General features: G+C 48.8%; 1 protein-coding gene across 3 annotated transcripts in view; it reads right to left on the minus strand.

Moving 5' to 3' along the window:
* CFAP57 (cilia and flagella associated protein 57) overlaps nt 1–13,533 on the minus strand; it is an 81,970-nt gene that overhangs the window by 3,753 nt on the left and 64,684 nt on the right. The window contains exons 23-24 of one of the 3 annotated variants that reach the window (XM_058717763.1): nt 7,475–7,698; nt 2,343–3,520 (exon numbers count right to left, since the gene is read on the minus strand). In XM_058717763.1, the coding sequence (XP_058573746.1) occupies nt 7,484–7,698 (215 nt within the window). In that variant the 3' untranslated portion in view covers nt 2,343–3,520; nt 7,475–7,483. Of the gene's footprint in view, nt 1–2,342; nt 3,521–7,316; nt 7,699–13,533 lie in introns of those variants that run through there. The other 2 variants (XM_058717764.1, XM_058717762.1) reach the window with 2 other exon arrangements.

Raw genomic sequence — 13,533 nt, forward strand, 5'->3', positions numbered from 1 at the left:
TTTAAATTTATTTTTGGGACAGAGAGAGACAGAGCATGAACGGGGGAGGGGCAGAGAGAGAGGGAGACACAGAATCGGAAACAGGCTCCAGGCTCCGAGCCATCAGCCCAGAGCCTGACGCGGGGCTCGAACTCACAGACCGCGAGATCGTGACCTGGCTGAAGTCGGACGCTTAACCGACTGCGCCACCCAGGCGCCCCATGCTCGCAAAATAATTCTTAAAAAAATTTTTTTTTAAATGTTTACTTGTTTTGAGAGAGAGAGAGAGAGACAGATTGTAAGTAGGAGAGGGACAGAGAGAGAGGGAGACAGAATCCGAAGCAGGCTCCAGGCTCTGAGCTGTCAGCACCGAGCCTGACGCGGGGCTCAAACTCATGAACTGAGAGATCATAATCTGAGCTGAAGTCGGATGCTTAACCGGCTGAGCCACCCAAGTGCCCCAACAAAATAATTATTCTTGACCCGTCTTAGCTTCGTTCTGTGGAGATGATGGGGGAGCCAGTCACAACCTTAGAGCAGCACTGTCGAATAGAAATAGAACATGAGCTACACGTGTAATTTAAAATCTAGTAGCCACTTTAAAAAGGTAGGGAAAAAAAGGTGAAAATATCTTACAATTTTTGTTCAACCCCCAAATATTTGCATTTTAATATACAAATGATTAAGGAGCTATTTCAGTCCGTTATTTTGTGCATCTCAGTTCAGACTAGCTACGCTGCAAATGCTCAATCACCACATGTGGCTCGCAGCTCCCTTCCTGGACAGTGCAGATCTAGATGGTTCTTCCCCTCAAGGAAAAGTTGGGGCAGGCTGGATCTCAGGGACAACCATGTGACTGTGTCACTTTGTGAAGCATTGTAAAGGTGTCCTTTGCCCTGGGAGGAGCTGGGAAGTGGGGTGGGGGGAGGGGGGCCGGGTAGGGTTCACCTCTGTGTACTCCTCTTGCTCATGTCTAGCAATTATTTATCCTTCTGGTCCCAAGGAGGGGTTAGCCCAGCCAGCCAGCCATGGTCTAGCTGTCCTGGATGGAGCTGGGGCAGGGGAACTCATGAAATTTTCCCTCCCTTTCCCCTGGGAAGTTTGAAAAAAACTTGTTGGGTAGGGGTAACAAAGCCTAAAACTTCCTCAGTTTAAACATGGATTGTGTGTCTTTGTTTTCATTCTGGGTCTTATCAAGTAACTTGGAGTTCAAGCGGACAGGCAGGCTCCTTGCAGGGCTTTTGAACCGTGTCCCCAAAGCAGAGGCTGTGGGGGCAGCTCAGATGGGCAACAGTGAAAGCCAAGAGTAGGAGGTGGCCATGGGCACAGAGTGCAAAATGTGGGTTCTAGCTGGTTCATTAGATGGTGGGAATTCTGAGAGGCCTGCCTCTCAAAAGAGAGGCCCTGTGGCCCAGTCTCCCTGCCTCTGCCACATTCCTACCGAAGGCTACTGTCAACCTGGTCGCTGGAGTGACCCTCTCCTAAGGCAGAGCAGGTAATGTCATTACTGTGCTTGCACGCCTCCAGTGGTCCTCTTCTGCAGAGAAACAGTCCTCCCCCATCCTAAGGCCCTCTCTGAGTTCCCTCCCTGGCTTGCTCATGCTAAGAGACTTTGCACAGGCTATTCCCTCTGCCTGGAATGCTTTTTCTCCCCAAGACTCCTTCCTGCACCTTCCTTCAGGAATGTGCTCGAACAGCACCTTCTCAGGGAGAAGGTCTTCCTGGCAACTCTGTCTAAAATCACAGCCTTCCCCATACTTCCTATCTCTTTCCCTTATTTTATTTCCTTTGTTCTCTTATGTTTCTCTGTAGCACTTCTCACTGCCCCGTATGCTATATATTTTTCTTACCTGTCTGGAATGTTGGCTCTCTACTCCCCGAAAATGTAAGCTTCATGAGGGAAGGGATTTGAGTCTGACTCATGGTATCTTCCCTGCTCCTAGAATGGGCTTGGCATATAACAGGTGCTCAGGGAATGCATGTTGAATGAATGTTGGAACAGAACATTGGTTTTGGAGCTAGATTGACCTTGAAGTGTCAAGCCCCAGCTCCAGTTCTGTAACCTTAGAAAAATTCATTCTCTTCGGTTGTAAAACGGGGACAATAGTACTTAGTTGTGTGTGTGATTAAATAATATAATCAATTCTTCTTTTTTAATGTTTATTTATTTTTGAGAGAGAGAGTGCTAGCAGGGGAGGGGCAGAGAGAGGGAGACACAGAATCCAAAGCAGGCTCCAGGCTCTGAGCTGTCAGCACAGAGTCCGACGCAGGGCTCAAACCCATGAACTGTTGAGATCATGACCCGAGCCGAAGTCGGATGGTAACCGACTGAGCCACCCAGGCTCTCCCCCTGCTTTTGGCATTTAAAAAAAAAAATTTTTTTTAACGTTTATTTATTTTTTTGAGACAGAGAGAGAGCATGAACGGGGGAGGTCAGAGAGTGAGGGATTCACAGAATCCGAAACAGGCTCCAGGCTCTGAGCTGTTGGCACAGAGCCCAATGCGGGGCTCGAACTCACAGACTGTGAGATCACGACCTGAGCTGGAGTCGGAGGTCAACCGACCGAGCCATCCAGGCGCCCCTGCTTTTGGCATTTTAAAATCAGACTAGAGATTCCATTTCAGCTTTGGGGCATGTACTAATGAGATGCTGAAGTACCTAGCCCCAGCTGAACTGGGGATGGAAAGTGGTCTGCAGAGAAGGGGGAAGGACAAGAGAAGGAGGGGTGGTCCAGCCAGGCCCTGGTGCAAGTTTCTTTTGAGGCCTGATTGTATCTCTGCCTTGAGATTCCCTAAGACCGCCCCCCCTTCTCGCCCCCAGCCCAGTGATTTCCCTTGTGGTTTAAACTGGCTGGAGTTGGGTTTTGCTACTTGTAGCTAAAGAAGGGCATCCATAGTTCTTCTGTTCAGAACTGGACTCTCCCAGTCCCACTTTTAATACATTTATTACATCAGTACACACAGTAGGGGCTAGGTTAAGTCCTAGTGGACACCCAGCACCCCTGCCAAATCCCACATGAACAACAGGTACACATTCCTGTATCTGACTGGTCATCGTGGGGGATCGGGAATGTTAGTTCTTCCTGCTGCCTGGCTCACAGCAGGGTCACCTCCTCATACATCGGCTCCCATTCCAGTTCAGCTCAGGGGAGTCGGTGTCTTAGGTGTGCTCAAAGCATAAGTGGATCTTGAGCCTCCAATGGTCTAGAGGAGCTCGCCCCCACACGGCTCCGGGGGAAGGAACCCCACCCCTGGTCCGGACATCCTTCTCTCTGATCTTTCCAAATCCAGAGCAGTGATGGCAAGGGAGTCCTACCTGGACACACACATATGCCCAGGCCCACCGGGGCTCCTCAGGCACCTCCTGGGAGCAGCTGTCGGGTAAGGACTGGTCACGCCTTGTGTAAAAAGCAGTGGGGAAAGGTAGATGCTGATGCTAGGACCTCCTGTGAGGCAGGGTCCTCAGTGCCAGGAGAACAGGATGGTGAGGGGAGGCTTGCTTGGGAGCTCACCCTGTCTGGCCACAGCCGATGCATATGGTCTAGAAGAAGGACAGGGGAGCCAATGGGTGTCCGGGGCTCAGAAAGAGGATAGTCATCCAAAAGCACCAGCTGTCCCACCATAAATGAATGACTCCCTAGGTTAACAATGGGCCACAAGCAGAAGAACAAGAGTGGAGTTCGTATGCCGATGCCTAGCCACCTGGGTGACAGTAGAGTCCTGTAGGAGGAGGTGACTGCCAGGCCCACTCTGTCAATGAGGGGGTCAACTGGCTCTAGGGACCCTGTGAAGGGGGAGGTTCACCAGTGGGGTGAGAACCTCCCCTAGAGTCAGGATAGGCAAAGTGAAGGGAGGTCTCAGTGCAGCGGCCACCCCCGTCAGGGCCACCCAACAGCTTGAGGTGGGAACGCACAGGATAGACTATGGGAGGCAAACTGGTGTAGCTAAACCCTGACAGTGACTTTTCTCTTTGTAACAAGAGAGCCTGACTTCTCCTTTGATCTCCGAGGCATCCACTTCACAGAGGACTGTCTCAAAAAAACACATTGGCAGCCACTGAGGTTTCTTTGTCTCTGAGATCTTGGTTGATTTTAATAACTGACCCTTTGAGCCACTTTCCCCGCCCCCCTCCCTACCCTTCAAATTCCCACTCTTATGTTTTAAATAGTGAGCCCACAAAACCCTAGGCCTCACACTTGACCCCAATAAAGCAGAATCCCAGGCCTGTGAGATGGCTTTCTCTCTCTCCCTCCCTCCCTCCCCACGACTTTGCTGTGTGGCCCCAGGTGAGATGTATCATTTCCAGGCCCTGTAAGTAATAAAGCTTTATTTTTTTCAAAGTTTCCTGATGGTGGTTGCTGAAGGGTGTCTTGAGATCATAGTAAGAACCACAAGGGTGAGTCTAGCCACAGCGTTGGTTATTGATAGGCTGAGACCAGCATAAAACAGCAAGATTGTACCTCTGGCTGCAAATTTGCCAACAAGAGGCCATCTGCCTGTCCCCTGGGCAAGTGAGGAAACACCCTGTTGACCTGCTGGCCCAAGTGCCAGGCTTTGCTGGGATGGGGCTCTCCGTTTCCTTCTGCCTTCACCTCCTTCTCGGCCACTGGACTCAGGGGAGCCTAGTTTGGGAGGCATCAGCTCCCTCTACTTCTGGGTTAGACTTGTGGAGCGTCACACTCCTGTGACCTCCACACCTGGTCCAGGTTCTGTCTGGTGCTTCTCCAGAGCAGGCTTAATGTGGTTGGGATGTGGAGGCCATGGACAGCCTGGGCTGCGAGTCTGGCCCTGCTGGGATGACGCTGTACCAACTATTTCACTCTTCCTGGCTTTGATTTCCTCATCTGTAACCTAACACATCTTTTTTTTTTTTTTTTTTTAATGTTTATTTATTTTTGAGAGAGACAGAGACAGAGAGAGAGCGCGCGCAAGTAGGGGCAGGGCAGAGAGAGAGGGAGACACAGAATCAAAAGTAGGCTCCAGGCTCTGAGCTGTCAGCACAGAGCCTGACACAGGGCTGAAACTCACAAACTGCGAGATCGTGACCTGAGCCAAAGTCGGAGGCTTAACCGACTGAGCCACCCAGGCGCCTCCCCTAAGGCCCATCTTGTAGGTGAAATGTGATGACTTGATTCTAAGGCATTTTTAGGTTGAAAACTCTGTCATTTGAATGTTGCTGCATCCAGCCACAGTGACTTTCCTTCTGGCTGAAGAGCAACCAGTTTTCTCCGCAGGTGCCTTCCTCCTGAGTCTTCCTCCCTCTCCCTGTGCTGGGTGAACTCCCTCAGTCCTGAAGTCAGAAGAATTCACTTCTCAAGGGCACCTGGGTGGCTCAGTCAATCGAGTATCCGAATTCGGTTCAGGTCATGATCTCATGGTTTGTGAGTTCGAGCCCCGCGTTGGGCTCTCTGCTTTCAGCACAGAGACCTCTTCAGATCCTGTCTCCCTCTCTCTCTGCCCCTCCCTGACTAGCTCTCTCTCTCTCAAAATAAATAAACTTAAAAAAAAAAAAAAGAAAAAAGAAAAATTCACATCTCTGCATCTCTGCTGCCACCATCTGGGTCCCAGAAGCTGTCCTCTTACTTGTAGTTAGCCATGGTGTCTTCCTGACAGCCCCCTGCCTCCACTGTCAGGTCCCTTCATCAATACTCCACCCAAACACCCAAGACAGCTTTAAACACAGACACAGCCATGGAACCAAGAGCCTAGGAAGAGAGGCAGCATCACACCATCAAATGGGTATGTTAGAGTGAAGGTTCTGAAGGTAAACAATACGGTGCGTGTAATCTACATGGGGAAGGAGGGATCAGGGACTACCTTTGTGAGCAAGTGACATTTCAGCTACCATCTGAAGGATGAAGTTCACTGAGTGAGGTGTGGGTACAAGAACATTTCAGGCAGAGAAAACAGTATGTGGAATGACCCAGAGGCAAGGAAGAACTTGAACTTTTATAAGAATTGGAAGGAGGCCAGTGTGGCAAGAGCTTGGAAGTGGAGGGCAGTGGCTCTCGGTGGCTTTGTGCTGGCCTCTGGACAGAGTCATATCTGTAATGCACCTTTAAACCCTGCAGCACCTAGCCCCGCTGACCTCCCTGATCTCATTTCAAGTCAGTTTCTTCTGCAAAGGTAAAGCCAATATGCTAGTTCGGAATGAAATCTGTGTCCCAGAGGAGCCCACCTGCCTGGCATGATAATGTAATGGGCTGTCGTCTCTGTGGTTGAATCAATTAGAGGGTGCCTGAATCTTTCCCTACTCTCTGAGCCTGGTCTCCTAGAGCAGAGGACATGCTGGGTACACAGTGGTCTGGAGGGGAGGAGCTGGCCACTGTGACAGGGTGTGGGCTAGGGGTGGCGGTCAGGGAGTTGCTAAGGAGCGAGTCCCACGTCGACTGCTTGGTAGCTTCTGCTGTGAGCCTTCCTTCTGATCTCCCCGGGCTTCAGGAGAGCTTTGCCAGGTGTGACAGCTACGTCTCAGCTCTCGCTGTGAAAACTAACCCAAGAGCAGTGCCCAGAGCTGGGGTAAAGCAGATTGGGGAAGATGGGGAAATGTCTTGGAGATGCCAGGTGTAAGACAGCCAGCAGGGACCAGCAGAGACCAGGGGCTTAAATATTTGCTATTTGGATATTAGAAGGGTGTCTGGCCTCTGAAGGTGGGAGAAGACAAGGACATCTGGGTTATGTTCCTTTGCTCGAGTGCATAAAATGTCACTTTTCCTGGTATGTGTGACTGGGGCACCCAGTACGGTGGCCTAGGGGAAGAGGTACCCTCACCCCACCTCCATTCAAATGGAGGAGCAGGGCAGGGCCCTGCAGAACAAGAATGACCAGTGTAGAGTGCACAGAGTGCATGGGTGTAAGAGAACCCTCTGTAAATAGAGCTCTGCTTACAGTCCTCACCACAGGGTCAGCAGGGGATGGAAGGCCTGGGGGAACTCTAGTCACTTTGCCATGTTCATTACTTTACTGTCATCTTTGCACAGATGTACAAATCCCCAGAAAATCTCACTATGCTTCATAAAGGAGAAGAAAACGTCGGTGGCTTTGTCTGGTCCTGACTGGGCTGGCAGGCGAGGAAGCCAGCTCAGAAGCGGCAGGCAGTGATACTTAGGGTAGGAGCAGGCAGCCCCATCCCGGGGGCCCAGAGAGGACAGAGGGGCGGCAGGAGGCCGGGCCCAAGTCCAGTGTGATCTCCGCAGTGACAGGCAGCCCTGTGCCTGGACCGGGACAAGCAGCGATGGCTTGGGATGAGTTGAGCCCCCCACCCCCTCACTTCCTCAGGGTCCTCTCTCTCTCTACTCGCTCCCTGGCTCCCTGACTAAGCAGAGAGTTGGACCTGGTTGTGGGCAAACATCTTTATTCTGACCACGTCCCAAGTTCCCCAGGGCAGGAGAAAGAGGCTGGTGTGGCCAGTGCTGCAGGGACTGCAGGGCCAGCCCAGAGCCGGCCGGGGGACAGAGGCACAGGGCTTCCTCTGATGCAACTGCAGATGGCTTACCAGAGGGGGTCACTTGGTCTGCACCTCAAAGTCCACTTCTGACTCAAGGAGGGAAGGAAGCCGGACGACAGAGAGCGGGTGGAAGCCTGGGACCTGCTCTTGCTCTTGGATCTGCTCTCGGAGGCGCTGGATTTCTAGGCGTTGCATTTCGATGATTCTCCCAGTTTCTTGTTGCTCATTCAGTCTCATGGTGGGAGCAATGCTGGGCATGGTCTCGCTGGGCACTGGAAGGGATAGAGCAGGACTAATGTGGGCCTGGGCTGCCACAAAGCTCTTTTGAAACCAGCGTATCCCTCTTTCTTCTCCTGTCTCCTCAAATAGTTATGAGCACTTAAGGGACACTCAGTCCCAGATGCCAGGGGTAGAGATGGGCCATTTCACCGTGTAGCAGACCCGGAGGAGTGAAGAGACACATTTCAGAGTGAGACACAAATGCTGGGCAACACCTCAGCCCAGTCTGGCTCCTGAGCCCCTCCAGTGGCCCCCGCTCATTCCCCTGTTCCCCACTCCCCAAGCAGGGTGGTGCTGTCTTGCTGACCTAGGTTGGCTTCCAAGCCCCCAGCCCTCCTCCTCACATAAAACTCCTGTGCCAGGAGCCAGACTCTTGGCACCTCTTGGGCTGGCCACTCACTCCTGCTCCTTGAGGACTCCCCACCCCCATCCTCCTGTCTCAGGTGCTGCCATCATCTTATGTGATGCTGATGTCCGCAAGGGTCCGTGGCTCGTCCCGTTCCCTGGCCCCCACAGGCTGAATCTCAGCATTTGTGTCCTCCGGCCTCCACGCCACGTCAACACCCATTCTGTGCTTCCCCTCCCTCATCACGCCCAGGACCCCGCACTTTGACGTCTCTACTCTAGTAGCCCATCAACAATTACCACCCCTCTGACAGCCTTCTCCTTAAGATACCTGTTCTCTGACTGAATGTAGATGTCTTCTTCCTGGACCGCTCCATTTTTGACCTACCAAATGGGTTCCTTTTAGATCCACTCCCTTTTCTATCCAGTTAGACCCACTGTGAGTTTCTTCTGCCATTTTCTTGACAGCAGCCTCGATATTCGAGATGCCTTGTCCTTCTGCCCCATATGCCCTGCACAGCCCAAACCCGAGATTGCCCAACCATCCATTGTCTCCATTAACACCTGGCCTGTTGCGTGCTACTGAAAAAAGTAACATATGAGATTCAAATTCTCGGTTTCCAACCCCAGATGAACTTCCTGTCCACAGTCAGCAAACTCTCAGTGACCCCTCCCTCCCACCGCCCCAACCCGCCTGCCACCCTGGGCTTTTGAACTTTGGTCTCTAATTCCTTGTCCTCACTCTTTAAAGAAAATTATGGTCAAATGTAACTTAAAATTTATCATCTTACCATTCTAATTAATTAATTAATTAATTAATTAAAATTTTAGTTAACATACAGTGCGATGCTAGTTTCAGGAGAATTCAGTGATTCATCGCTTACATATGACATGCAGTGCTCATCACAAGTGCCCTTTTCAATACCCAACAGCCACCTAGCCCCTCCCCCATCCGCCTCCCTCCATCAACACTCACTTAGTTCTCTATCGTTAAGAGTACCATCTTACCATTCTCAAGTATAGAGTTTAGCAGTGTTAAGTACAATTTACATTGTTGTGCAATCAATCTGCAGAACTCTTGCAAGAACACTTATGCCAGCATTCTGCTTTCCGTCTCTAAGACTTCGAATGCCCTGGGAACCTCAGATAAGCAGAATCACACGGTATTTGTCTTTTTTGGGTCTGGCTTATTTCACTTAGCACGATGTCCTCCAGGTCCATCTACGTTGCAGCAGGTGTCCGATCCTTCCACTTTACGGCTGAGTAATATTTGTTTGCATGTATACCTCACATTTTGTTTATCCATTCATCCGGTGATGGGTGTTGGGTTGCTCCCGCCTTTTGGCCACTGTGAATAATGTTGCTATGGACATGGGTGTACAAATATCTCTTTGAGACCCTACCCTCAGTTATTTTGGGTACGTACTCAGAAGTGGAATTTCTGGATCCTATGGTATTCTACTTTCAATTTCTTGAGGAAGTGCCACACAGTGTGGCTGCACCATTTTATGTCCCCACCAACACTACGGTTCCAGTTTCTCCAGATGCTTGCCGACACTTTTCTCTTTGTTTTGAGAGCAGTCATCCTAACGTTGTGAGGTGGTATCTCATTGTGGTTTTGATCTTATTTCTCTGACGATGAGCGAGGTTGAGCATCTTTTCATGTGCTTATCGACCGTTTGTGTATCTTCTTTGGAGAAATGTCTATTCAAGTCTTTTGCCCAGTTTTTAATCTGGTTGTTTTAATCTGGTTGTTTTGACTGTTGAGTTGTGGGAAGCTGTTACAAATTCTGGTCATTAACTCCTTATCACATATATGGTTTGCAAATATTTTCTCCCATCCTACAGTTTGATGCATGTGAGTTTTCAATTTTTATGTAGTCTATTTTTGTCTTTTGTTGTCTGTGCATTGGTGTCACATCCCAGAAATTATTGCCAAATCCATCCTCTCCTCCACTTTTTTTTTGAGTTTATTTATTTTGAGAGAGACAGAGCATGAGTGGAGAGGAGGAGGAGGAGGAGGAGGAGGAGGAGGAGGAGGAGGAGGAGAGAGAGAGAGAGAGAGAGAGAGAGAGAGAAGAATCCCAAGCAGGTTCCGTGTTGTTGGCACAGAGCCTGACGTGTGGTTTGAATTCATGAAACTGTGAGATCGTGACCTGAGCTGAAACTGAGAGTTGGACGCTTAACCAACTGAGCCACCCCGGTGCCCCTGTCCTCTCCACTCTTAACAGATGACATTGCCACCGACTTCACTGACGGTCTGTGTCTCCAAGTCCCTGACCGCCATCAAGCTTCTCTCAGCAGAAGAGGGGTCTCTTTCCTATCCACTGCCAACCTCTTCCCTGCACACCAGAAGTTAACACTAGAAAAGGACACCTGTTGGGAGCCAAGGAAGAGGGCATTTCAAGAAGAAAGCTGTCAGCAATGGCCAGTGGCCAGCCTCGCCTTACTTCTCTGTGGTCTGATGATGGGGCCGGCATTCAGAGTGCTCCACGCATCCCACTCTTCCTAAGAGAAGTCTAGGCCCTTCTCTTTTTGCCCTTGCTCCTTGACTCTTCTTCTTTTGGCAATTCCCAGGCTCTTGATCTTTTACTATTTCTTCTTTTTCTAGCTCTTGACCTTCATCCTCTTGTTGCTACTGGTGGTTGACCCTGATCACCATCCTGTCAGTCAAGCTGTGGACTAGCCCTGAGAGAGCAGCATCCCTGGGAAGGTATAGCACACCCAGGCCTTCAAGCCCCTCTGTCTGTGTCACTTGCCTCTGCCTAGTTTCTGTTTGCCTCTCCACCTGCTCCCTCTAACCTGGTTACCAGCATAGTCTTTGGACTAAGCTCTATGCCCTTCCCATTGGCCTTTAGACTCAGCTACTTACTCAGTTACCATCTTATTGCCCAGGGACACCTGTGTTCATGAGGCCACGGTTCTGGAGACACATACCAGACAGAGCCCGGAAATATGCCAGCACTTTGCATTTTCCTTACTCTGCCCTGCCACTCGCCACACCATCCTCTCTTTGCCCCAGTGCTTCTCCAGGTGTTCTAAGGATCTTGATGCAGATGGCAGCTTTGAGGTCCTCTAAGCTGGGCAATCGCTGGGTGAGGTCAATGGACCTCAGAGGTTGGACAGTGGGATGTACTGCACATGTACAGGACAGCTCAGGGTTGACATAGCTGCTGGCTGGTGGCTGGCTGCCAGACGCAGTTGTCTCCAGAAACATGCCCGATCTGGGTGACACTGTCCCATGAATGTTCCCAGGGGTGCAGCTCTGCCTCTTGAGACCAGTTCACGTGGAAAATGGTTCAGTGGGCTCAATGTGGGGCTTTGGCCCTTGTTTCTTCCCCTGTCTCCTTCCTTGGTCTGTGAGCATCTTGAGGGCATGGGCTGGGCTTTTCCTGTCTCTTCTCTTCACTGCCCCAATTCTCTCCCATCCTTTTGATAATGACCTGCCTGCTCATCAGATTTGGTTCAGTCTTACAGGGTCCTCCTTGGATGGTCCTTCCACGTGCTGTGGTGTGTAAACCCTCCTGTCCTCCTCCATGGCTGTGCCTCGTTAGTTCTCTCCTCATGGCCCCCGTCCCCACCTCGCTCCTCATATCCCCCCAAATCCCCTTGGTCTGTGCTCTGCTCTGACCCTGCCATCTACCAGAGCTGGACAGTCTCCTCTCTGCATCCTGCCCACAAGCTTCCTTTGGGAGATCAAGTTCTGATTTTAAATGATGGAAAAATAAGAACGTGATTACTAATACATGTGCATTCATTTCTACTCATTTCTATGCATTTTATGTTTGTGTCACTTTTTCCTTTCCTTTTTTGTCTTTTCAAAATTTAGTTCCACCCCCTCCCCCCCCCCCCTTTACTGGTTTGGAAGATATACACACTCTGTTTCTTTTTCAATAGTTATCCTAAAAAGTTTAACAAGGACATTCAACTTCAAAGGGTCCAAAGTAACTCAGTATCTTTACCTTCTTGCAAAACAATGCAAGACTTAGAATGCTTTAGCTCCGGGCCCCCTTGTTAAATGCTCAGTATTTTAGTTCTATCTTGGTATTTCAATTCATAATTTGGACATTGCTCATATTGTTTTATACAGTTGTTTAGATTGTACATATTTACCTTTTTTCACCCATCGTTTCTTCTTGCATTCAGACTTCCCTCTGGAGTAATTTTTTTCCTGATATATATTCTTTAAAAGTTCCTTTAATGAGGTTTCGTTGGTGACAAATTCTCTCAGTTTTTGTTTGTTGGAAAATTTTTTTTCCTTCTGTTTCACTGGTTATATAACTCTAGGGGGCAGTTATTACCTATTAGCACTTTGAAGACACGATTTCACAACGTCTACACGGTTTACATTGTTGCTGCTGGGAAGTCAGGCATCAATTGAATTGTTAGTCCTTTATATGCAATCTGTCTGTTCTCTCACTGCTTTTAATATCTCTGTCTTCGGTTTTCTATAGTTCAGATACAGATTTCTTTTTATTTATAGCGCTTCAGCTCCATTGGGCTTCCTGGACCTGATGATTGGCATCTCTCATCAATTCTGAAAAGCCTCCAGCTTTTATCATGTTGTTGCCTTTCCCCATTCTCTCTTTCTCACACTTCAGTTAGACGTGAGTTGGGTTATCCCATCCCAACTATACCTTTTGTCCCTCTGGGCTGCAATGTGGGTCATTTTTTCATTCCTTTAGTTCACAAAGTCTCCTTTCAGATATATCTAACCTATTGTTCAGTCTGAACACTGAGTCTAATTACAACCTGCAGTTTTTATTTCTAGGAGTATATTTGGTTCTTTTTTCAAATCTACCTAGCCAATTTTGGGAGACTCTTTGTTTGTCTTATTTTCAAATTTCTTTTCTTTCTTTAAACATGTTAAATATCCTTAAATATCTTTGTTGATTTTATTCTGTTTGATACTTTTTCACTCATGGTGATTTATTTCTTCATGTATTTAGTGATTTTTGATTGTGAGTTCATGTTTCTTAGAATGTTATCTATGGGAATTCTTTGGCAACTAGGTTTAAAATGTATTCTTGCATAGAAATTTTGCATTTGCTTCTGCTTGGGGCCTGGGGACACTACCAGTTAAACTAAACTTTCAGCCAAGGTTGCTTTGAGCAACCGTGTAAATTATGTGTAAATTCTGGACTTAAACCTGCCTGAGTTTGGGCTTTTGTTTAGGAGTTCTCAGGGTGAGATCTTTTCCCTTGTTTTTCCTTTCCTTCATCTAGAGCTAAGACTGACAGATACTAATCTCATATATCTCCCTCTGTGCGGTAGGTTTCCCCCTCTAGTTAGCCTATAGTTTCCCAATTCATTCTATATTGATTTGAATCCATTTCTTCCCTTTTCCCTCCCTCCCTCCCTTCCTTTCCCTCTCAACATCCTCACCAACACTTGCAGTTTTATGCTGTTTTTGTTTGATAGTAAGCATCATAATGGACCTGAAGTAGCATCTCATTGTGGTTTCAATTTGCATATTTCTAATG

This window comes from Neofelis nebulosa, chromosome 2 (assembly GCF_028018385.1).
Source record: "Neofelis nebulosa isolate mNeoNeb1 chromosome 2, mNeoNeb1.pri, whole genome shotgun sequence".
NCBI classification, from domain to species: Eukaryota; Metazoa; Chordata; class Mammalia; order Carnivora; family Felidae; genus Neofelis; species Neofelis nebulosa.